Here is a 26,714-nt window from a genome sequence, read left to right as displayed (position 1 = left end):
AAGAAAATCGTAATTAAAAATGTGATGCCCACATAGCTGTTCTTCATACTTTTCACTAAAGTTTAACATTCAATGTGTGACTGACAGCTAAAATCTACAATATGCTGATGTATTGTGTAATGGTGTATTCAGTGTGTAAATAATTATTTAAAATACTGCTGAGGATCCCGTGCATATGCTCCATCGATGGTAATGTTGAGTAACTCACAAAGAAATGTACACAGCCAGAGGTTTATCCATCTAGACAGTTTAACTTTGCTTTACTGCAAGGACCAATCCTCGGCAGCTCACTCAAGCTCTGCAGACACCATATACAGCAATAATAATGATTAAATAGCTTATAAAACCATAAAACCACCTGTATTGTTACAGCTGAGAAGAGCAAAGCATGTCAGCATGAGAGAAAGGTAGGCTCCATAGTTTCTTCCACAACCGTAGGGAAGGAGCCGATTTCAAATGCTGCATGTATTTACATCATCAGAGACGGCAGGTATCACAGGAAGAGAGTGCTGGTTTTATTACTAAGCTCTTAATTAGACTTCCGTGGTTAGAAGCAAGGACAAACGATGAATTGGGTACAGGTTTTAAAATATTTATTACACAGTAAGGAGTACAACAATACCGGAATCATACTTCAAAAGGTTCACAGGTTGACAGACCATACGTTACAGTCCAACTAAAGAAAACCAAAAAAACCAAAACAAAAAAACAAAGAATTACGAGAAGCCACAGTCCCGACATAGTAGACTTAAAAGCTCAAGAGTATGCCAACAATGCAAGATGAAGGACCAACCCCAGTGTTAGTCTACCATTAGCGTGTGGTACATGTCTGAATTAAGTATTGCACAACAACTTCAATTGTTTATTTTTTCACAATAAAACTTTCATAACCGCCCCCCCCCCCACCCCTGCTCTGCTCCCTAAAACCATTTGTCTGCATTTCCACCATCTCCACGTTTTCTCTTTTTAAAATTCATCATTCATCTATTTTACAAACTGGAGATAACAGTTCCTTTCCCCCTTGATACATCGTCAAGGCATGCGTCTATGAACCAGCCTTCATTTTTCGAAACACTTTTTTTTTACTCGTTATTAATTTCTTTTTCAAAATGAATCCCCATGATATGAACCTAAACAACAGGCGGCCTACTGTAGCATGTCTAATGACAGAGAAAAGCAAGAGAAAAGAGCATGAGAGTGAAAGAGAGAGAGATAGAGAGAGGGGGGGTAGGGAGAAAACGAGGATGCCATATTTTCCCATCAGCAATCCTTTTTTACTACATCAAATGGAGTTAACACATTTTTTAAAGTCACGGCCTTTAATTTGCTATACATACAATTATACTTCAGGTGATCTGTATATATGACAAGCAAAAAGGAACAAAAAAGTTGTTTTTTTTCTTTTTTCTTCTCTTCATTAGGTTTATGAGGTCTGCATTGTTACCAAGTAGTGATATGGTTTTTGCAGCTGTTTAAGCTTAGATTTGGTTTTTTTCCTGTTCTCTTGTGCCCATTTGGTTTGACTAGACCAGTATCTGTTCAACAACTGGCGCTAATAACATGCGATCAGAGGTAGAGTGAGACTTTTTGCCACTGAGGAGGTTGTAGCAAAACAGGAGTAGAGGAAAGGAGAGGAGGAGATAGAGCTTCAAGAGTTCTCAACTTTTATTTATTCACCTCTTTTTTTTTTTTACCCAGGTTGCCCTGAAATGCAACAACATGACACACTAATCCTTTTATTTTTCAAATACAATACACTAGTGTTAAAACAGCTTTGCTGTTTCGTGTAAAATCACAGCTTCTGAGGAAATGTTAACTGGGTGTCAGACACCTTTTTGGATTATTTAACCCTTTAGAGTCTAGAACATAGGCTTACAGTGTGGGAACACAGGAGAATCCCACCAATCAGACTGCCTGTACCCACCACCAGGCCACCTCAGTGAGGTCAAAGGTCAAATACACATCTATTAGCACCATGGTTTCTGGGAGGAAAAGCGTACTGTGTGCATCTGATTAAGTGCTTGTCAATTTCCATCTTCATTCCTGTAAATTGATGACATTTTTTAGACTGTACTCTCTATTTTTGTTTTGTTATTGTCAAACAAAATAAATTGCACTTACATTTATTGGCATTGTGAAAAGAATGTTCAGACAATGAATATACTTCTTTGAAAGGCCCAGAATTCTATTATTCTGTTATTGGAGTTATATACTATAATTAACAAATGCCCAAAAAAAGAAGAAATAAAACCTGACATGAAGTATCTGAAAATAGTTTAATAAATAATTTTTAAGAGAGGAATCCTCATTGTGGTTTGTGCTACCTTGGATATTATTGCTCATTTTATTTCAAAATACATCTGATGGTGTGTGAGGGAAGAATCTATCTGTCTGAAATGTCAGTTTCATAAATGTTTCCCCCAATCTTGTTGAGCAGTGCTGATCTCAGTTCTGGACAGGAAAGGGTTAAAGTTTTTTTAAATTTTATTAAAACATTGCTGAAACTGGTTTCACCTGATGATAGCTTGGTTCAAAGAAAAATAAATAATCATGCATTTGCGTGTATCTCTTTTGACTTCAGAATAAAATCAGATTTTGGTCCTTCGTGTCTGTCTTTGGCTGACTTCCGTGTTTTAATTCTTGTAATACTGTGTAACCTGGCATTCAGCAGTGTTAAAGCTGTCAGTCTACACCTGTGCATTTGGAACGTTAGTTTTAATTAGTTTTTTTTTCTTTTTTCTTTTTTTTTTTTGGAAAAACAACAATACTTAACAAACGATCAGTGATGTGCATGCACGGCCCTTTAAAAAAAGTTATGATATCTTCTTTTGCTCAAAACATCACCAACAATTGTGGGTTTTGTTACAATATTTCCATATAACAGAAAGAAAATCACACTACAACTACAGGATAAATCAGTGTGGAATGGACCTATACCGAAAGAGTTTGCCAAAAGATGCATGCCTAGAGTCTTTGTGACAGTGCAAATACATTTGTGTACATCCCCTGTACAAAACATTTATGTTAGCATTCCATGAAGCATGCTAGTTCTCAGAAAAGATCTGAATAGACTGAAATAGCAGCTCTGAGAGTTTTCTTGAGGACAACAAAAATCCTTCTTATAGAACTACTAGAGAACTATCACTAATACATACAAATATAAAAGCAGCTCAGAAAGGTTAAATTTTCTTTTTGCACCAACAAGGAACAAAGAGACTAAAGTTGTGGGCATGGTTAAACTACTATGCATCTTCACAATTGTCCAACACATATACATTAAATCACCATTGGGAACTGCACAGGACAAGTGTTTTTTTTTTACACCATGAGAAATATTTAGAAAACAAAAAAAGGAGAGAGAGAGAGAGAGAAAAAACCTGGGGCTGAGGGCACACTGGACATCAAAGGGCTGAACGGCATCCAGGAGGCCGGCCTTCACCTTTCAGGGAGTTATTCGTCTCAGCCTTCTGCTCGCAAAGTGCCGCTTTGTCTCTCACCTTGCTGAGGCTGGATGACATCACATCCTGTTCTTGAACCGAAAGGGATGATATTTAAACATAAATAAGTATATTCTATTTTTTTAATCCCCCAATCCAGTGCTGTATTCCTCCAAACTCTCATCCCTTTGCCGTGAAGGCTCACTTCTCCCTCAGTCCACTGACCTGGATATTATTACGCTTCTTTCAGAAGTTGTGGGGGATGGATGAACATCTGGGTTTCATTGCAATCTGGTGCACATCTGCAGGTTTCTGTGAGAGGTCTTCGGAGTTCAGTCAGCGAGCCAAGTATGGCATTCATCTTCCCAGAAAAATATCTGCAGTCCTCCATCCAGCACTTGAGCCCTTGAGGGGGGTGGGGGGTGGGGGGGGTGGGGTTGGTGTTTTTTTCTTCCCCCTTCCTTCCAACCCCCACATATTGTTCAAAACAAACGTGTCTCTTTATCACACGGAACATTATCTGTTTTTTGCTTTCAACAGCAATTAGTAATCCCTTGGTTTGCTGTTTGGTAAAGCATCTTTTAATGAGGTCAACTAGTTTCAGATCCCAGCTACTGGAAAAAGAACAGAGGGGAGGTCAAATGTACTCATCTGCAATTCTCTGCTGTCTCTTCAGCTTCCGCTTCGTATTTACAGGAAGGTAAAATAGCGACGACGATGATAATAATATTAATAGCGACAACAATGACATTGATAATAAAAACAAAGAATATCTTTGTGTTCTTAATCATGGCAAGTCAATATGACCCGTTATTGGCCTTCTGTGTATAATCGTTACTCCGAGACCAGTCCTCTCTCTTTGTAGCATCTTACATTTTTAAAAATCTATGAGCGGGTGAGGGAAGCGAAAGAGTTTGACGGGGACGAGCTGGAGCCGCTCTAGCGCGGCGCGGCTTCCATGGCGGAGGGCGTGCCCGGGGTGGTGGAGCGCGGCGTGGCGGCGGGCGGGGTGTCCGCGGGGCTGCCCGCGCCGCTGCTGGGCGTGGCGGAGGAGCCGACGGCGGCGGGCGTCTCGCCCTGCTGCTGCGCCTGCAGAGTCTGTCCGCACACGTGGTGGTGCTTCTCCCAGTCCTTGTGTTGGCAGAAAGAGCCGCAGTACCGCGCCGTGTTGCAGCCGCTGCACGTCTCGCTCGCCTTGCGGCCGCAGTTCCAGCAGCTCTGTGGAGGGGGCAGCAGAGAGACGGAATTAAGAGGCCCGGACTTCAAATGGAAAGGACACTACCTCAAATTGACAACTGCTTGAACTACTTTTTTTTTTATATGACACAGAGACAAATGGGAACTTCTTACACCAAAAATGAATGAATCACTTGGAGTTCATTCTGAAGGAGCCGAAACATCAAATGTTACTCCTTTGACTCGTGCTTGCCTGACGAAGGGTTTCATTAACATTGCCCTATAAGTTTTTCAAACAACCACCATTTTGGCACAGGAAAATGTGGTTGTTCTAAATGCTACCAGTTTAACTGTTTCACTGGATTTTACTGGTTAAGTGTAATACCCTGAACGGAACATGCAGTCAAGAGACATAAAACGAATGAATATAATGCATTGCCCAGGCTGTACATGACTTCCCTTTGAATATGCGCCTTACAAGCAGAAGCGCATCAAAGATGAAAGACCCTTGAATGTTTAGCAGAACAGGAAGCAGCATTTATAAACAGCTACTGAAGCTATACTCCAGGGAGAGAGTCAAATAAACATGGCCCGTTCAATTAAACTCAGCTGTGAGAATAATTCTAATTTCTCAAGTTCCCCGCTGAGATTTAATTTCGGTGCTCCACTCCCTCTTCCCACTTCCCCATTTCCAAATTGTTACCACCTTTACTAAGATCCAGTCTAAGAAGGAAAAAAAGAGAAAAAAACTAAATTGCAGTTGGGTAGGGACGCTTGAAGTGTTGACGCTGATCCCTCGTTGCGTGACTACACAAAACCCGCATTAATTAGCTCTAATGCAAGGAACAAATTTTACATTAAAATACAGAGATGAGCTGTCAAAGACAGATTCTTTGTACTTCTGAGAATCAGGGGCTCTTTATGGATGTTGCGACACACCAGCTGAGATCAGTGAGATATGGTTTCTCCTGATCTTTGTTGAGCGCTCCACATAGAAATCGCAATTTCAAGCCACAAACGCATGTCACACAGCGATTTAATGTCGGCAATCAACTATAGTAAACTGGCTATATCGTTCTCTTATCCCTGCCTCGTGCTGGTTCTGTATTAAACTTCTTCACACAGAATTACAGTGCTCCTCTGCTGGGGCATATGGGTGTAAGCAGCCAAGGTTTCAAGGGGAGTCTGAGAGGTGGAAAAACTTGGCTAGCAGTCACATTAAATTGTAATTATAAATAGTAGGCCTAATATAAAAATCTAATTTTAATTATTTATTTTATTTGAACTATTAGGTCTGCCCAGTAGACCTAATATAGCCCACACTAAATCTGTACTATTTGTAGTGTTCAGATTAAACCTACGCACCGCCACCAAGAAGCCATTCATCAGTAATATCTCCTCTGATAAGGCGGTGGCACGATTCACAGTTGCTCCAAATGTAACTCGAGTGCACTCCCACAGCGTCCGATGCTCTACGTTTGGCTACACATATGACTTGTGCACTAATTGATTGGCACCCTTTTCTACACACAAGAGTGTGTTTGTTCTCAGTTGGTGCCCTGAAGGGAATTAGCAAACTATAAAGTGCACCAAGGATTTCTGGGAGACCACACAGTGTGCAAAGGTTTCACTCAACGCCTGTGTTGGGGGCTTGGGAAGCCGGATGACATCACGACGCGTAGAGCTGTTGTAACTTTACGGATGCATCTGGATGCAGAGGCTTTGCTTATTCTATGTTTTCTTAACTAAATTCAAGGTAGTGTACTCAGAATGCACTTTCACTTTACTTTCCAGAATTAAACTTACATGGTTTAAAATATAAAATACTTAACTTAAGTTGAGAATAAATGGTGTACTGTATGTATTCCGGGAAATACTTAAGGTATACTTAAAACAGGCCAATTCAGTTTAATAGAGTACTTACTTTTAAATATAAACTTCATGTACTTAGGTAGCCTATACTTAAACATAATGCTGTATGTACTATTTTTTTGTAAGGGAACACTTGAAGCAAGACTGGTAGGACTCCCGTTTGTAATTGACCTAAGACCTGTATCAAGAAGGCTGCATAAACATATTATTTGTTTGATTGACTCATTATCTCTGTAGTTATCTAAAGGGTGAGCGTGATCACGGAACATTCTTTCTGGAGCCTGGCCTCTGGCTCCATTCTATCAGAGGAAATGCCGTACTTGCCAGGAAGAAATGGGTTGTGCGAGAAGCCTGTAGTCGTCGCAGTTCTATTTCCGATTCACGAGTGATGCGTTTTCGTGAAACGCGTTTTGAAAACGTGTTTCGGCTCATTTTGCTTTTATTAAAGGAGATCCAGTATTGTATGCCATCCATTTGAAAAGAAAGATTATTACAGTATCGGTTGAAATTTGATGACTTAAAAAGGGATATACAGCCAGAAACACAGAGACAAGAACCAGAATTCCAGTTTATCCCCACTGTTGTGTAAGTTACACTCATGAGCGTATAAAATACCTTACGGTGTGAAAAGGGCATTCCTACATACTTATTTTTTGACAATAACGTGAATACTTTATTATGATCTTTAATAAATATGCTATTGAAGACATTTGGCTAGATAGATAGATTTCAACAACCAAGCTCACAGATATTCCAACTGTGATCTAATCAAAAACAAACAAACAAACAAACAAAAAGATCAAATAGATTTAAAGGACTATTAAAAATGTTTGAGCTCCTCCACTGTTGCTGCCACTGTCCCACCCTGTTGACTTGCTCTATGGTTGCCCTGTGAAGGGTGGCCGGCCTCTGGGAATGTGGGATTGGCGTCTCACCTCGCTGGAGTCCTCCTGCTGATTAATGACAGACAGCGCGTCCTCCGCCGCCTGCCGCTTGGCCTCGGCCACCGTGCGCTCCATCTTGGCCCGCTCCGTGCTGATCATCTCGTGGGCCTTGCGCTCCGCCTCCGACACGGCCTTCTGCAGCTCCGACATGGCCTGCCTCTTCACCTCGTTCACAGCCTCTTCTGGAAGACACGACACCGCACTCAAGGACTGGCTCGTACAAGCTGTCCCCAAACACTCCCGCCATCACCGCGCTACGTGACGCTGCGAAGCTCTGCAACTTCCAAATGTACAATATACTGTACGCAACATCGAGCTGATAACTTACACATTATGAACAGCTCTTATTTAAAAAAAGGCACTTCTTTACCAATGAGTATCTGTTCAGCCATAATCCCATCTTACTTCATTCAGAAAGAAAGGACACTTCAATGTCAGGACTAAATCAAAGACCAAAATCAAGACTTAAACTGGCTAATAAATGCACCACTAATTCCAGCCTATTTCACTGAACTGGGAAAATAAGCGGCCTCTGTACATTTTCATTTTAATTACAAACATTTCTAATTATAAGATAAATTGGGCCCGCTGTTAACAAATCAAAAAAAAAATGTTTTTGTTTCTATTTAACGTTTTACCTTCATTTAGTAATTGTAGCATAATAACATGTTTAGTTGTTTTTTCTAGTTTGGTTTTTTTAAAGAAATGTATAATTTTTGTACAATCAATGGATTTCGGGGAACGCCACATATATTTTGAATGGATGTTACACTGAATATTCAAGGTCAATTAAAATTCCATCAAAATGGCAACAGGACAATATTTCTGCACTCCGATCAAGGCTGCAGCTTGACTAATTGTATATGTAAATCAGGCAATTTATATTTAAATTATGCATTTCTATTGTGGTCCCAAAGGCTCATGCAGATCAGTAAATGAGAGCTGGTAGGACATTGTGCAAGGCGCCTGAATATTTATTACCAACTGTAAACATTTTGCCTTTGCAGGGAAAAAAAACAATGCAAAAAAGGCACAGCTCCTGAATTTTCTGCAACCCTCTCAGGGAGACATAAAAAAGAAAAAAAAGCCTATTTGAAGCATTTCTTAAATTTACATTGAACAATGCTCTATCTCGCCTGGCACCGAGCTCATAAGTCGAGTCCCCAATGTAATGGAATACAGAGGAGACGGGCAAAGCAGTCTGCGGACAAGGTGTCAATATAATTCATTGTTTTTCAGATGCTTTAAGTGTAATTTATTAAAACAAAGACTGGGGCCTATTACAGCAGCGAAACCCCAAGCAATACAAAAGTTCAGTGCAGTAAGTACTCCACCAATGCATGTAATGTGTGATATTCTACACTTAAGAACATATTTTTGCTCGAGATGTTTTAAACCACTGAGGCACTGTTCACATACAGCCTGGTGCATTAAGCTCACTGAAATTGTTCCTGAAGACATATTTGTTGGCGAAGGGAAAAATACAATTCATAGCAGAAGGAAATTGGTTGTGAGAAACATGATTACATTTAAGGGTATGTCACTATATCTGAAAAACAGCAGTGTTCCTAGAGCAATACTTGCAGTGATAGCTTAACCATTGGCATTTCAAGAGAATACGCACACAGGCTACTTCATCACAATAAAAATCATGAAGTAACTTTACGATCTGACATCGTATTTGGATGCAGAGCACAGCGTGCGGTGAAATTTCATTGGTTGGCTACTGTACTGTACAACTGTGCATGGCTGTCCAAATTTCCTTCCCTCCCTCTGCAGAAACGCAGAAGCAGAGGTGACTGACAGAAGGCTTTCTCATTCAAAGCCAGAAAGAAGCTCTGTCTGAATAATTTCTCTTCGATTTTCCCCCGCTTCCAAAGGCCACTCTGGATAAAACTTGCTGCAAGACGTCTGAGACAGAATGACAATGTTGATTCCGTTTGACATACACCCGTGTTGCACTGAGGTGCATGCATGCTTGCTGTCCTCACCAGCTTTCTTCCAGATCTCCTCAGGCACGTATCCCGACACCGGTCTGTGGAGCAGCTCCCTGTGTATTTCTAAAAGAAGTAAGAACATTTTTTTTAACAATCCCATTGTTTATACTACAGCTCACAAGTAATATACATCCTTACGAACATCAGGAAATTATTTTAATGCAGATCTGACATATTGACGCGCATTCATTTATTTAGGTGCACATTTTTGTAGAGTGGAGTAAGATAAATGTTAGCCTTATCCATGCTCTCGACATATTACCCATAACATCTTAAAATCGGTGATAAGGCTCCAGTAATTCGCGGCATGTGAATTACGCGAGGTCTGTTTCGACTGAGTGTGATGCAATTTGGTATTTGTGGCGCTGCAAAAACCCGAGCGCTGATACTAAAGAAACAGGCCCGGATCTGTACCTGGCGTGGAGGCCTCCTGGCTGGCCGGACTCTGCTGTCTGGACTGGCTGCTGCTGCTGCCGCCTTTCTTCAGGTCCTCGGCGTCGCTGTACCGGCGGATCCAGTAGTTGAGCTCCTCCCGGTCGGCCTCCTGGCAGCGGCGGAGCACGGTGAGGGAGCGCCGGGTCTTCTCCACCATGTCCATGATGCAGTTCAGCAGCTGCGGGCGGAAACAGGCTGAGTACACAGGCTAACGGGCTAACGGGCTAACGCTCGGCTGGCTGGCCTGAGGGCTTTGGGCTGAAGGCAGATCAGGAGTGAATGAAAATCACATACACAGAGTTGACCTGGAATGCACCAATGGTAAAAACTGTGGATCTGATTATAACATTCTGTTTAAATCTAAAAGACACAACCAGTCACTGAACATAGATTTAACAATGTTTAATAGATACAGACAAACTGGGACACAAACAAACACAGACTCTTAGACTCGACTCAACTTGGCAGGATAAGATTATACAATTTTAAGTGTTTGAATCACCTTTATTAAAAACCCTTAGCTATTTTAATTGTAATTCCAATTGTAGTAAATGATGGGGCTTGTCTGGCTTCTATATATACACACATACCTTAAACACATTACCATACTGTATTGCATGCCACAGCAATACTGGTAGAGTGCTGTTTTGCTGATAGTCATTCAAAATTTTTGGTTCTATATGGAAATAGAATTAAATACACTGCAGTTGTCTGAAGCATCTTGCTCTTCAATACAGCACAGTGTAAACTATGCATCTATTTAGTATATATGTGTGTTTGTGTGGGTGCACTCATGATGTGCATATGTCTTTTTGACATGTTGATGGAAAAATAAATTATTTTACCAATGTTTCTAAATGAATCTTAACCATAATCTTAGCTGAAAATGCATAGCTTTTTCAATTGAGGGATGGTTTTGATGCAAATTTGTTTGATTTGTAAATTTTAACATTGTTTTCCAATTTAAATCCAATCCTGCCAAGCTTACACAGCATCTCCTAATATTTTGCATGCTGGGTACATCTCTAATACATCTCTAATACTTTTTTTTCCCGGGTATGTTTACGTAGAAGATAAAAATCTGTTTCCAGAGATTTCCATGCATAAGCAATTTCTTTGTGTTAAAACCATACTGTAAATCTGCTATTCTGTATGCGGCATGGACAATGAAGAGTAAGCTTATTTTTCAACACTGATTTGAAAAAAACAGAAAACTTGATAAGATATGAATTTCAAAAGCCAAGTTCTGAAATACACACATCAAAATTCTACGTGTGTATTCTAAAATGAATATATATACTTTTGTGTGTGTGCGTGTGCCTATGTGTGTGTGTGTGTGTGTGTGCATATGTGTGCAATACTAGTCTTACCTGTAAATGAGTTACAGTTAATAAAAACCTTTTAACGCTTTGCTCGCTGTAGATCCCTATCAATATATATCACTAACCATTTGCAATAACGTCCCTGGTCGTCCTCACCCAGTGTGCACAAATGCATGGGGACACTTTTGTTTTTCTGACACACGCACAGTACAGAGACACACACTCGAACAGTCTTAGTAATAAAAAATGTTATTACTTTTCTTACATGGTCAAGGTGCTTCCACTCCTCCGCCCATTCCCTGTCAGTGAGCCTGTGATCGATGACTTCCTCCTGCCGTGTGCCGTGCATCCCTGCCAGGAGGAAGTGAGGAGGAATTAGAACTGAGGCTGCTCTGGGAGGTGGAGGAGGAATGGGGGGTGGGGGGAGAGGTTGGTGGGTGGGGGGCTGGGTTGGGGTGGGGAGGTGTGGGCTGGGTGGGGGGCTGGGGTTGGGGGTGGGGGGTGGAGAGGGTGGGCTGGGTGGGGGGGCTGGCGTTGGGGGTGGGGGGTGGAGGTGGGGCTGGTGGTGGGGCTGGCGTGGGGTGGGGGTGGAGAGGTGTGGGCTGGGTGGGGGGGCTGGGGTTGGGGGTGGGACCTCGCCTTCATTCATCCCGCTCATTACATTCGTGGTGAGTCACCGGCGCCTTGCACCGCCCTCATCTTTCACCCTCGCCGACACCTTCCATCCCTCACCCGCGCGCTCTCCATTTTTCCCAGCATGCCTGCGGGCCAGTCACTTATGGGGAAGGGTCGAAAGGGGGGGGGGAACGACAGGCCCCCCTATAAACATAGATCATGGAGCAAATTCATCTTTGGCCTTTTTGTATTTTTGGAATGGGCGGTGTGGCGTTATGAGCTTCCTGAGGGGACACTTCATGGGTCAGCTCCCGTCCTGCGGGAGGGGAGATCTACTTCGGCACCTTTCTCACTTCATTAGGGCCTTTATTTCCTCAGGCACCGCTGCCTCGTTTGAGGGACTGCTATCAGACACAAGGAGCAGGGCTCCAGCACTCCACACCACTCTGCAGAGTTCTGTGCACTCTGAACATAACCGTATCGATGCTTTGCTGTCAGTACGAAGACTTCACACTTTGGATTCACTCATGGGGCAGAGAAATGCATGTTCTCGTGTAAAAAAAAATGGGTTCTTTTTTCATCGCATTAACCCGCACAAGTTGGAGGGAACAAAAATGAAGGCAGCGAAATTGCGAGGTGGTGCTATGCACTCTCAGCTAATCTAACCAAAGCAGATCAGGGAGGCCATCCAATTCTGTCTCGCTAGCCCTGCATGTAGACGGGCTTCCCGGTTTACCAGGGTCCCGAGGTCCTTACCCAGAGGCCGGGCGCGATCCCTGAGGTCACGGGGGTTGGGGTGCCTGTAGGTGTCCCTGTAGTGGTGTGCGATGGCCATGTCGTCCAGGCGGTAGTGCTGAGGTGGGGGCGGCGTGGGGTGAGGCAGGCCGTTGGGCTGGTAGGAGAGCCCGTTGCTGGGGCTGTAGCGCTGGCCAGGGCTGATCGTGCAGGGCCTCTTGCTGGGGTGATCTGGGTGCAAAGGCTCCCGGTCAAAGCCGTTCTCTTTGGTTCTGTCCAGAAGAGAGAGAGAAGGACACATTAATGGACACCCATCATTTGCACTTTGATTTGTCTTTAATTATCCCTCAAATCTGTTCAATGAACTCAGTAGCAAACTACATGCACAGCTATACACCTGTGTTGATATCAGCTGAACTTGATATCAGCTAACTAGCAACATAATGCTTTATAGGGGATCATGATAAGCACTATTTGGGTGCTCAAACTAGCACAAACGTTCTCTCCAGTTTTTGAACGCAACAAACAAAGAAACAGGGAACAGTCATGACCAAATATGGAAGGAAGACTCCTGAGAACAGCACACTGTAGTGCTTAGCAAAGCGAGAGCCACATTTTTCATTGAAATTCACTTTCCTCCTGTCACATTTAAAAGTCAGCCGTGGGGTCTTCCGGAAGGGGGACGAAATGACGGATCAGTCATCCGAAGTGTCCGCGGAGGAGGAAGGGGGAGCCTCCGCGTCGAGCGAGCGCCTCCCCATGCCCTTGCCACTCACCGGGGCATCTGCAGATCCCACGACCCCATCCCCCCCGATGTCACCCCCGCCCCCGCTTCCCTGACGTATGGCTCCCCACATCACGGCAGAAACAGATTGGGCATCTTAACGAGCTGTTTTATGGACTCAGAATCCTCATTCACAGCAGACCATATGCACCCTCAACTCCCTTCCCCCAACGTGAGCATTTCTTTCATTTTTTTCCATGCAACACTGGTCAGTTATTTAATGAAGATACAGCACTTTTACCAAATATTTACCGAACCACAGTGGCAAAAATACAGCACGATTAAAATTTTTTGTAAAAGAAAAAAAAAAAACCTTTTCCCTCTCATCGGGTAAATGCCATTCATGGCGTGCAATACGCAGCACGCAGCACTTACCGCATATTCATACCGCTGCCTTTGATAATAAAAGGCTGGAATGCTCTCGCATTGTATTCTAATGATCAAGAGTAGTGTTTCCAATTCAAATTCCAGCATTCCAAATTTTTTCCTACAACAAAGCAAAGCCAAACTAAGCAGAAAAATCCAGCTTAGCAAGCCGGATTGGAGAAGGGACTCATCTGTATACGTTGCTGCCGATTTCCCTAGGCTCACTCTCCACACCTCTCAGATCTCAGAAATATGCAGGAATTACAAAAAGGCGTCACATGCAAAGTTCTTACGGCAACGGAGGCCGAAGGTGACGATTGTTCGTGTGTCTTTTTTTATTTTTTTGAGTACATTTTCTTTTCTGCAGAAACAGACAAATGAAAAAGTACGACACGCTCTGGATTATGAGTTTAGGAAACGGCGGAACCAATAATTCACTCTCGTTTTCTGCATATTCACAGCAGACCTGTTCATTTTCGCAAAAAAAAAAAAAAAAAAAGAAAGAATCTCGCTTCAGTTTTACGATCATCACCGCTGGCCTGCACGTTTCACTGCGATTCCAGTAGAGTGAGTAACAGCAGGTCATTACGGGACCGAATCAGAAAGCCAGCCGCGCTGCCACGCTGGCTGGGGACCGCGCCCGCGTTCTCCAGATGTGTCCCGCAAAACCGCCGCGAACGCTCGGTTCCGCTCCATTAAGGAGCGTCCTCCGAAAATCCAGCGGACCGCGACGCGAGGCGCGCGACGGGCAACGATGAGCGCCCCGCAGGTTCCCTGTCTCTGCACCGAACTGGGCCCGTCCACCGAGGGAGCGGCCGTCCACAGTTCATACGGCAGCCGCCGCTGGGGAACCCGCGCAATTTCGTGCTGGAACACAAAGACCCAACTGTTCACGAAAAAAAAAGCAATTTAGAACAAAACCAGGCATACGTCTGAAGGGAATGAGTGCACTCGCAAGACCTGCAAGAGCCCCGTCCCCGGGCTCGCATCGGAGAGAAGCTCGCTGACAGAGAGAAAATGGCTCTCCCCTGCCACCATGGCGAGGAATAATAAAGACCAGTAACGCTATGGCACATATGCCCCCGTAGCCTGAAACTACAAAACACGGTTTTCGGCAGCGGAGTGACATAGAAATCAAATGAAAGTATCTAGCAAACGAATGGGTCCACCATCAGTAAATCAGTGTCTCCTTCTTGGTTCCCAATGTCATACCAGAGAAAATGGCAGATTCACGCATACATTCAATGGAAATTGGTAGATTCTTCAATGGAGAATGGCACGATGTGTTGAACACTACACTTGTGACATCAAGGCTCAGTACAATAAAACTACATGGCCAATGCCTGTGGTCGCTGTCACAGTCTAGCTGACAACAGCAGAGGCTTCTGACAGTGCCTGTGCCTCACCTGTCAGGGGTCCTCCTCTTGCCGTTTTCGTTGACGTCCAGCAGCAGTTCGGAAGAGTCCACGGGAGAGGTGGTACTGGTGTCGAGGAGCAGCTGCTCGTGCTGGGCCAGGTACTGAGCTGGGTTCTGCTTGGCCAGCCGCGCACAGTGCAGGAGCTCGCGCTGCAGTAACGGTAGGTTGGCCTGTAGGGGGAGACACAGTTTTGTCCTCAATCTCTAATTCGAAGCACATTTGAAGCAACGTTCTCTTCTCATCTTTAGAGTCCTGGTATAGCTCCTTGAATCTGCTGTTTTCTCTGAGTATCTTCTGACCCATTGAGTGCTAAAGCACTCTTGGGCTTCCTTGTCACTGGAAAGTGCATGCAAACCACCCTAACTGCAGGAAGCAACATCAAAGTAGGCGGTTTAGAAGTGGATGGCATTTTGCTTTGTACCTGACAGCAAGGAGGTAACTGTTAGTAAACACGATCAGAAAGAAGACCCAGAAGTGCACAACTTCAAAGCCATTCTTAGGAACATTTTACAACAGGTGAAAGGTTTTCATTATTTCATCCTGAGATGTAGAGGCCATTACTGAATTTTAATGAAATTAGGGGCCACTGTAGCTGGCCAAATTCAGAGAAACTTCAATAAGACCTTTCTCTCAAGGCCCTTTCATTACTTTCATTATTCTCAGACAAAGCTCTCTACCTTTGTTGCTTCACTGCTGTGTACATCTTCAAGAATACAAGCAATCAAACTCGTATTGTACTTTGAATGCCAAGTAGTGCTCTGAAGGACTTTTCAATAAACATTCAGGCAACTTCGATCGACAAAAACAAACCAAAAGCACTCTCATCAATTCATTAGCTAGCGCAATTCAAGAACCTGACAGAAATAACCAGACAAGTATTACAGACACTGTTATTTGTGTTTCTGACTTCTTGCGAAAATGAATGGTTGCTGTAAGTCAATGTTTCTTATTTAGAAAAAGAAAATACTTGAGCGTAATAATTCCATGAACTAGTATAAAGATAAATACTTTCCTCAATTTTGTTTGAACAAAAGGCTCTAATGGGAGAATTTTCCACTTTGCATAGCCTCTGTTTGAAAATTGAGTAAAAAAAAGGTTTATGAGAAATAACAGGCGCCAATCACTGCCTGTGCCGATAGCTGTTTAAGTTAATGATCCGTTAATAGTTTATGATGCCAATTACAGCAAACCTGGATTGCTTTAACCCCACTGACCCCCAAGCTTTAATTTACCGAAGGTCATTTTAATTGCTCACACTTCATACTGTCAGACTGGCCTAGAATATACAGAGCAAAAAAACACAAAAAAAAAAACTAAGCAAGAAAATACTCAATATCAACACAACACTGAAAACAGCTAATGTCCAAAAGCAAGCAAGCCATTCCCCCCACACATAAACAGCCATTAGCTTTGAGCAACATTTATTGTTACTGCGGAGGTAGAGATTCCCAGCATTCACGAGCTCACTATGTTAGAACAAAATATCACATTATGGACTGTTGACATTGGTATTCATTGCAATTTTAGTTTTTTAAAATTACATTATAACTCTTCCAGTATCTTCACATTCCCACTAGATAATTTTCACATACTCTATTACTGTTCAATGTAGGCTTCCACTGACATCATCTGCATGTTTTGTAAAATGTCTAATTGGTTTTATCTTAAGCATTAATTTAGCAACAGTTGCTTGATGTATCACTGATTGAAATATTGTCACTATTCTTATTACAAAGAAACAGCAACCACAAAAATGTATGCTGAGGTTTATTTCAAAGCCACATTGTGTCGTTCTTATGAGAAAGCTGTACTCATGCTTAGTATTCGTTAGTATGCCTCATGGGTTAATCACGCAATTAATAACTTTTTATATATAAGTATCGTGTTGCTATTGTGTGAGTGTTTCTATCGACTGTATTATGAGTTTGTTTTCCTGAGGGGTGAAATATAAGTGTATATTTACTTACAGTTCATTTTAAAGAGAATTTAAAAATGACAAATGCATACATTTATGGCCGTATATGATTGTCTTTAACACTTGCAGGCACACATTTATGCACTTGTTTTGTTCAGTGAGTCATCGCACTGAGCGCCATACACGTTCAGTATAACAAGCTCGATAAGTGGTTTATGCTACTGGCCCCATAAAAGCCGGCCCTTGAAAGGCAAGGTAACCCGGAGTTGTCCTGCTGGCTCTTGTTTTGGTCCCAGATTAGATCATTAGAAGAGTGTGTAATATCCTTCCAGTAAATGTTTCTCCATAAACACAAAATGGAAGAGAGGGTCGGGAGGTGACATTAGCCTAATGAAACTAAGACTCTAATGCACATTGTTGCAGCTGCGTTCGAATGCACTTATAAAAACCCACAGTCCCACCGCCATATGGTATTTGTCATTAAGGGCTCCTTTGAGGAAAAGCACTAAAATTAGAAAAGGAAAAAAAAAGTTGCATCTTTGACTCCGACCGTTCTGACTCAGTGATAAAGTAGCCATATGGAGGACGGTAGTGAGAAAGTTCTGGAAGTGTCCTTGTATGCTTCTCTCGATCCGTCAGCCGCCATAACCCCTAATGGAAGAAATGTCTGCAGCACGGAGTCGTCCTGGAGTTTCTACTGAGATGATGAAATGCAAGAGAATGACTCAGTGCATGTACAGGGGCGAGACATTCTGGGATCAATTCATCATGTTTCCGGACATGAACAGGACACGGATGATCCATACTTAGAGAGTTCATATTTCAGAGCAGAGAGAGAGAAAATATCAATCATGGACCTGCTGCAGCAGAAAAGCTGACATTTCCCTCAGGTTAGAGGAAAAAAAATCAAAGGAAATATGTGGCTGTATATATACCAAGCATCAAATTTTACCTAGATCAGTTGAGGACATTCTGACACAGTCCACAGTAAGCGCCATACTGAGATTTTCCAGTACGTCCATGTAGTTTGTAACACTCAAGGCAAAATGCATTAGAATGGTTTGAGTCTATGCTACGTCATTAGCCAGCTATGAAACCACAAGATTTGGGACACAACTGACCTCATCCCACCAGTGTTAAGTCTGCCATGATTCCTGGCCACATCAGGGGTTTCATAACCAGCTAGATAAAAGCCCAGTTGACCCATACAAGCTCTGCAGTATATGTAGATGCACAATATCTATAATTTTCTCACATTTACACCATCAGAGTGTAGTTGCCACACTTCATATTTTTACATAATGCATGGCCTGCAATTAACTAATTGCGCAGTGGAATGATGTAACACTACCAGCTATTTGCGATTATAATTGTCTTTATTTGTGCGCTGTTGCTTCTTATTGTTGCTCCTTGGCTATACTGACGAAGCTGTTTGCTAAGCAGGACTGCGGCCTTCCAATATTAAAATATTAAGAGTTTAAAATGATGCTATATTGCTACTATTGTGCAAACAATTACCTGGATGCAAACTGCAGACCCAAGTAGGAATCCATCTAATCCTAAAGACACATCAACTGTACGCCTCTTGCATAGCTTCTATAAGTTTCATTCATATCTTTCAAGCTAAAATACTATAGGAAAATGCAACAAAAATCCCTTCAGACCCATTCATAGGGAACATGTCAATTTATGCCTTTCTCCTTTCTTCCATTCACTTTAAAAAAGGAATGGTAATAGAAACATGCACAATTCAGCTTCAGAACCATTCAAATGGTTTCCAGATCAGTGGGTTGTGCAATACCTTTAGAAATGGGATGACAAAAGGTCGTAGTGGGAAGTTTGTAGCTTCTTGAAGTTTGGAATGAAATTCTTCTATGGTCAGGGTGGAGTTCTGTGAGAGAGAGAAAGAGAGAGAAAGAGAGAGAGAGAGGAAGAGAGAGAGAGCACATATGGAACATGTTACGTGAGAATATTCTTATTGGAGGTAAAAAAATATCCCGCTACAGACGGAATGGTTTTAGGATGTAGAACCCTAATAGGAAGCACATGGTGGACTAGAGCAAAGCAAGCTGCGCAGGGAGGGTAGCTTTAGGCTCCTTAAGAAACGTGCAGACTCTGACCCCCTGAATGCACAGCACAGGGTCTGAAATATTGAAATGAGCTGCTGGTGCTGTATACATGCGCAGGTTACGGTAACAGAGCAAATGTTTAACCGCGGAATCGTGTTTTTTTCTCTCTCTCTCTGGGAGATATAAGACGGTTTAAATACCTTTGCACGTACGTGTGATACGGTAATCTGTGTGTGGGGGAGGGGGGGGTTTGAGCCGATTGCGTTTGATCCGTTTAATAATGATACCGAGCGAACAAGGCGCCTACCCCAGTGGGGCTGGCGTGCATCTCCCCCAGACGGCTCGCGGCTGAATTGGTTTTCACATCATTTAGTTTCTAAAAAGACTCCCTTTTTTTATCTGCCCCCTTGCCAGTTTATCTTATTTAAACAGACAGACAGCACAGTGACACTATTTTCAATTTCAAAAATGCCAGTTTAAGATATAAATAAATAAATAAATAAGTAAATAAAACCCACAGCCTCTTCCTCATTTTCCCAGACCTGAATTTTGTTACATTAGTCCTACATCTGTTCCCCCAGATTGCACAGTTCTGTTTTGACAGCCAGAAATCCTCCAGAGCTTTCCTTTAGCATTGCGAGTGCTAATTAAGTGTGTCACTCTTTTCAATAAAGTGGAGCGTGGAGAGAATTAAAGAAAAATAAGGAAGCCAAAGAGACGCTCTGAAGCCTTGTGCGTAAAGGATACGAAAAGCGTAATGGCAAAAGGAAACAGAACAAAGTACAAATTCCACTTATTTTTATGATTGTATTTATTTGTAACTGTAATTAAAAGCATTCTATGTTTTCCAGGAATACATTATTGCGCAATTATTCCTTTTCCTGAAATCAGTGCATCATTGAACACAGCTGGAATGCATATGGGCTTTCTTTGCTGGATGTCATCCAGACCAGATGAAACGAATATCTACTTGGTAATCAAAAATCATGAAACCGGAGCAATTCCAATCCGTACGGGGTGGAACCTGTTAAATTCAGTGCCCATAAAAGCTTTGTAATTTGAGGAAAGCGGGAAGGTCAAAGACTTGAACCCATTGCACAGAACATTCATCCAGCTGTTCGGTCAATGAAACACAATAACCATAGATTGCTCAATCCTGACCTTATTTGGCCTAAACTGTACTGTGACTGTGTGACTCCCTGTTCGAGAATCCCAGTAGCTTTTTGTTGTATAAAATACTGAATATATACATATATGCTGACAATATTAATGGAAAAAAGTGTTTCCATTAATATTCTGAACTAACTCCCTCTTTTATACAATTGTACCTTTTTGTGAGTATTTAGTTGAAAATCTCTCTCTCTCTCTCTCTCTCTCTCTCTCTCTCACACACACACACACACACACACACACAGCTCTTACATGTGTGTAACCATTGCTCTTAATGAGCCTACCACTCTTAGTCCATCCATATGCGCTGAAACTCACCACGAGGCCCAGCACCAGCGTGCGGACTCTCTCGCCGATCTCCGGGGAGATGTCATTCCCGAACTGCTGCAGCGTCGTGAGGAAGCGCTTCAGCTTGCTGAGCTGCCGGGCGCCACAGGCCGGCGGGAGCTGCTGATTGGCCAACGAGGAGGACGAGGATGAGGAGGGCCCATTGCTGAAGCCATTGGGCGGTGAGGGAGCTCCGTTCAAAGCCGTAGGAGAGTGGCTGGTGCCATTGGTTACTGAGCACAGGAACAATGCAAGGAAAATATGTGCAACGTGGTTATCTATTGTATAATATATTTATAATAATACATTTATAATATAAAATTTTGTACAGTTTCAATGTATTCCATGTTTATTCTATTTGATTTATTTATGTATAGTTATTTGAGGATTTGCATGCCAATGACAACATTTTAATCTTAACACGTACGATATATATATTGCGAAACCAAAACAAATCCACATAGTAAAAACCTTTTTCTACAGGCATAAGTGAAAGCAAGAACACAAAACTCAATCCCTTAATGGGATTAAGCTGTGTGCCTCCCCCCCCCCCCACAGGAATGAAGGAACAAGATACTCCAGCTACATCTGGTAACAATTGCATAAAATCAAAGCGCTCACTTTGTTAAACCTTCAGAATTTATAATTACAGCTTGTTATTAAGGGCTCCTCGTTGCTCTACAACCAGCTATATGCGTGCTAATTGCAGAGTCCAAGTGATCTGGTTAAGGGATCTGGCATCATCCACTATGAACAAAAGCTGCTGCTGACAGCCAATCGCTGTTCATTTACTCTGATGTGATGTTTCAAGCAACAGCAAAGACTTAAAAAAAGACGGTAAAAAAGGCCTTTAAAGTCTTTTTAATGTTTTTAATGTGCATCATTTTGAATATAAATGAAGACATGATCTATTAAGACATTAGTTGGGAATGGTTGGCATGGCATATGTTAAATGCTGTGCATGCCCCGTGAAATGGCTTTAAAAATAAATGAACAAGCGATTTGGAGTGACCTTGACTAGCGCGCGTCTCTTGACTAACTATAATGAAATCACTTATCTGGCCTGAGCCAGCCCTAATCAGTGAAACCATCCATTGAGAATGAACATTGATTGTGCTGGTCCTGCCTGGCCTGTGAGGCCCCAGTGAGGTGTCTGAGCGTGTGCGTTCTTCGGGGTCTGCGCTCACGTGTGGTGGGCGTGAACGAGCTGGTCCTGGGGGCACCCTGCGTGGTCGGAGGCGGCGGCATGGTCGGCGGAGTCAACCTGGATTGTGTCTTCACATCCGCAGGTGAGTCGGGCATGGTGGAGAGCTTCTCAGTACGATCTGAGGAGACAAAAGGAGGGCGGGATTATTCTCGTTTGTTCGCTGACCTGACGCCTTCATCGATGGTGATGTACTGTAGGTGTGCAACAGAGCTGGACTTCAAGCAAAGCCATTAGAGTCAATGTTATGGCCTAGAAAAAAACTCCCAGCCCCTGAGGGTCCCTGATTTTCTCTCCACGCACTTTGTGCTCTCCCCACATGTGACGGATCTGGGCCAATTACAGCTCTGCGTGCGATGCCAAGCGAGTCAGCCCCGGTCAAGGGTACAATGCTAGTTATGATTCCATTTCCTCCACATCAATTCAGCGGTAACAGCCTCCGTAGGAGTCTTCCTCAGGCAGACCCCGAGCCCTGACCAGGGCAGCAGACTCTTAACAACTCCCAGAGCCCGGAGAGAGCACCCCTGATGCAGCCCGGCCCCGACGCCGGGCTCAGATGTGCAGCTCCTCAGTCCTCCGGCTGCAGAGCCCCTGCACCTGTACCGCGGAACGGACAGATGTTTCCTCCGCTAATGATAGACCTTTCATCCAGCCACCCCTGCGGCAGATTTGAAAGCCTAAGTATCTCACGCGCGGATGTTGCGGGGGAGACCCTAACAAGTCCCAGAGTTCTGTGCAAAACCCGGGGCTGGCATTGTTTCAGTGGGGTCAGTGCAGAGGCTTTCTGCAGGCAGTTTGATGCTCTTATTTTAAGTACCTGTAACTACTGCAAAAACTAGCGCTATTCTGCGCACTAGGCAATCGTGAACTATCCTTATGCCAGAGTGATACATTTATCTACCCAAAAACTATTTAATTCAAAGTATGGAAATATGGTAAGGGCATAGAAACTGCAACTATAGAAAGACCCTCAGGTGATAAAAGCGTAAAAATGGCAAAAAAAAGAAAGTTGTTTCCACCTAGGTGTTAACAAGTGTCTTGAGCTCTCAATCGTATCACGAAAGTCAACAACTACTATCAGGCAGCCATATTTTGAAAACAGAAGGAAAGAGGAGCACACAATTGTGTCTAAGGGAAGGAGGAAGGGAGGAAAGGGAGGTCCTTCCATGGAAACAGCCATTATCTGTGGTGGAGGACTCACAGGACACACTATAATCAGGGTGGTAGATGGACATATTCCAGACACAGGCCTCGCTGACAGTTCCCAGAACTGAGGCATAATGGGACAGGCAAGAGATGGTAGGAGACACCTCCTTTACTCCCTTCTCAGCCAATGACAGAGGCTATAATCGTCCACACTCTCTTTTCAGCCAATGACAGAGGTCACAATTGTCCACACTTGCCTCTCAGCCAATGACTGAGGCTAAACCCTCCCACACTCCCTTCATAGCTAGTGACAGGGGGCGGTAAACTACCACACTTTCTAGTTGTTTTAGAGCAAACAACTCAGATAGTCAGCTGCATGCCACATAAAGCACCTAGTAATGAGGTACAGAAGTGTTATTCTGTTTAACTGTCAACTCTTCTTATTTTATATATATATATATATATATATATATATATATATATATATATATATATAGATGACACTTTGATGAGCTTATATATTCATTGTATGTTCTGTTTAGTTTAGAAATTTCTGGGCAAAGCATGCTGTCCATCTGTGCAACAACAATTGCTATAGAGAAAATAAACCGCACCAGCATCTGATATATCTCATACACACACACTTCTGGACCAAAAATAAACATTATTTCAGAAATTGCTGCACATAATGAAATTTATGATCACAAAAAATGGACCGGAGGTTTTCTTTAGTTGTTAAATCACCTTAGATTTCTACACTGAATTCAATGGGCAGCAAGCGCTTTTGCCCTCAAGCATGTGCAGTAAAGGCTGTTTCCCGTTACTTCCTAGGCTTCACCGCTTGGCCCCTCCTACCCTCTCCCGTTCCTATGTAAGCAGGTATAAGTGCACCACACTGAATTGTATAAGAACACGTGCATTACAGGCTTACTTCCAGGACGGGAGCATTCTTATTGCTACATAGGCTATAATTACATTGGAAGTGCCCTTACGGTGTCATAAACTGTGCAGTGAGTTTAGGTTCCCCTCATCCTGAACTGAGTGCAATATTAACACCTTGAAACTGCACATGCATCTGTACACTGTACATTACTGCTTTGGGCAAAACACTGACCTATGTGCTGACTGTCCTGAGCATTGACCAGAGATGGAAAGCCCAGGGGTTGAAAAGTAAAAATCCTGCCATGTATTTTTTCCACCCATGAACTCAGCCAGGTGATTTAACTAATGAGCAAATCCAGGTGATAGGAACAAAATACTGGGGAGGAGATTTACTTTCTGAACTTGGACAGCCCACCCCTGGCTCTGACCGACCTGTGTATTGACTGACATGTCCACTGACTGCCCTGTGCCAAATCAAGTAAAGGCCAGAGGTTTTCCATGGGTAGCCTGTCGCAACCCTCCTAAATGGAGTAGAACCCCTCTCATGCCAGGGCTAGGTCCTGCCAGGGTGATAAAAATCTACAATTTTTGGCTCCATCTGACCCTTCCTCCCCGGGCACTGGTGATGAGCTATAAGGGTAGGGAGGCAGTGAAGGCAACAGAGTCCAAACCACATCTGTGAAAACTGACTGACTCTCCAATAATAATCTGCTCAGTGCTCAGCGAGACCCCTCCAGCTCTCTCCCTGAATCCGCTTCCATAGATAACAGTCCTTGTCGCCAAGAGCGAAAAAAAAAATACAAAATAAAAATCACACTCTGTACCCTTGGTTAAAAAATGAGGTTTTCATTAAAATAGTTTATTTGTTCCAGCGCTGGAAATACTTGAGCCGCATATTTATTTTATTAGGTAAAGATGTAACGGGATAATTACGGAAGTATATAGTTTTACTAAATTGCTTCTTTACGTTATCATTTCCTTTAAGCGTCAAAATGAAAAAAAAAAAAAAACGGGTCTAAAATAACAGGCATAATTAAACGATGGATCAGCTTTCAGCTCTCTGAAGGTTGCAAAATATCTCAGAAGAAAATCTAGAAAATTCCAAATGCTACAAAAATAACTGTCAGGCCACATGGAAGTCTTGCGCAACTTTAAAACCAGCTTTCTGGAGATTGAAAGGAATATCCATTGAGGATATGGCTTTATTTTTTCCCTCGTCTGCATCATACATTCAGTGGGATTCTGTGTGGTTGTCTCTGACAGCCTGACGGGTCTCACAGATTTGAGGAAACTGTTGTGAAACATTGACTTGGATGACGATGAGAAGTAAATTAACCTGAACAACAACAGGAAAGAACTGACAAGATAAGAGGTGAGACATGACACATTTATGCAGGATTAAAGACTTAAATTAACCAACCTCACACACTGGAGTCCTACAAGAGAGTATTGTTGCAAGATGACAAATTCATCCATTATTTTCAGCCAAATGGCTCCCTCCCTGTCACAAATGCTCAGAAGAGGGGTGTAACTGGGCCATCACAAAGGAAAGGAACCAAATAGCACCATTACACCATTCACTGGAAACAGATCTGAAAGCCATTGCAAATGGTCACGCATATTAGAGTAATATTAACAATATGAGTATTACTAAAGCATTTGTTAATATAGGCTAATATAAAGTAAACACCCTTATCTGGGGCCAAGCAAAATGTAGAACACAATCACGGCAGAAAAAAAAGAAAACATTCGTAAACAAAATCTTGAATGTAATATTACAATATTTCAATATGATTTGTTGCAGATAGAACCAACAGCCTCCTTTGATTAAAAAAAGGGGGGGGGGGGGGGAGCTTATATTGGTACGAGGTTTGCAGTGGAGGATTAGCCGTGGGGTCAGTGCTATGATTGAATTCATGTTGAGGGCAGGCCGTGAGGAGTGCGACCCTCCATCGCTTATGTTCCTCCCCCTCTACGACGGAGCCGGATGATAAAGGAAGGGGTCGGCCTCTAATCCATTCGTACACTCAAAGAGAACAGGCCCCCAGTGGCTCATGGGATTTCAGATAAATTCAAGAAAGATGGCTCCAACATTCAGTCACCATCGCATTTGTTTCTTGTTAAACTCCCCACCAATCGCACCAAGGAGAATTTGCGGCAAGTGTCTCTGGCGTTTGGACGGTACCTGTGTCCAAAATCATCAAGCCTTTTCAGAAAGAGCATGTGCAAGTTCCTCCAAAGAACAGTGACCTACAATTTGCAAATTTAAAAGACCCATTATGTGTAATTTTCCATATTTTCAAAAGTGAAGATGAAATTATTGCATTTTAAATGCTCAAAAAGCACAAAAATTAACAGGAAGTAAAGATATAGAAATCATAGTCTTCGAGAAATAAAAATATAAATTGCAGCCTTTCATAAAACAAAACAAACTACTGCCAAAATTGTCCTTAATGGAGGGGATCTATACTGAAAACAAACTGTTGGGAGTTTACAATCATGAATTCCACAAACCGCCAATCATGGTATTACAAATCAGTGTTGTCACAATATAAAATTTTAAAACTTTGGTAAGACAAAGACATTCGAAAGGACTTTTAATGAATGACTAAACTGTTGACATGATTAAAAACTATTTTTTATAGATAACTCGAGGTAGTGCAGAGGAACATTAATTTTCAATGGACTATGTGTAATATACTATGTGTACACTACTTGAGCTTTATTACAGAGGTGAGTTGTCAATCACAGCAGCATGCATCTACCACTCTTATTAATGGCCTGGTAGCTCTGTGGGGGGTCAGCTTAGTGCATTAAAATGGCCTTTTGGGCATTAGTAGAAATCATCAATCAACGGCGTCGAATATGGCAAAATATCATATCAAGATATGTTCAGCCAG

General features: G+C 42.6%; 1 protein-coding gene across 5 annotated transcripts in view; it reads right to left on the bottom strand.

Annotated features, from left to right (window-relative positions):
• Positions 1-576: 576 nt before the first annotated feature.
• runx1t1 (RUNX1 partner transcriptional co-repressor 1) overlaps positions 577-26,714 on the bottom strand; it is a 62,137-nt gene continuing 35,999 nt past the window's right edge. For 2 of the 5 annotated variants that reach the window (XM_064348133.1, XM_064348130.1), the window contains 10 exons: positions 21,770-21,907; positions 20,574-20,815; positions 18,818-18,907; positions 15,090-15,271; positions 12,555-12,805; positions 11,440-11,534; positions 9,841-10,039; positions 9,421-9,489; positions 7,421-7,611; positions 577-4,655 (listed from right to left, as the gene is read on the bottom strand). In XM_064348133.1, coding sequence (XP_064204203.1) covers positions 4,377-4,655; positions 7,421-7,611; positions 9,421-9,489; positions 9,841-10,039; positions 11,440-11,534; positions 12,555-12,805; positions 15,090-15,271; positions 18,818-18,907; positions 20,574-20,815; positions 21,770-21,884 — 1,713 coding nt within the window. In that variant the 5' untranslated portion in view covers positions 21,885-21,907 and the 3' untranslated portion in view covers positions 577-4,376. The remainder of the gene's footprint in view (positions 4,656-7,420; positions 7,612-9,420; positions 9,490-9,840; positions 10,040-11,439; positions 11,535-12,554; positions 12,806-15,089; positions 15,272-18,817; positions 18,908-20,573; positions 20,816-21,769; positions 21,908-26,714) is intronic. The other 3 variants (XR_010332004.1, XM_064348131.1, XM_064348132.1) reach the window with 3 other exon arrangements.

The sequence above is a fragment of the Anguilla rostrata genome, chromosome 8 (assembly GCF_018555375.3).
Source record: "Anguilla rostrata isolate EN2019 chromosome 8, ASM1855537v3, whole genome shotgun sequence".
Taxonomy (NCBI): Eukaryota; Metazoa; Chordata; class Actinopteri; order Anguilliformes; family Anguillidae; genus Anguilla; species Anguilla rostrata.
Note: the sequence above shows the minus strand (reverse complement) of the source record. Positions and strands in the feature narration are given on the sequence as shown.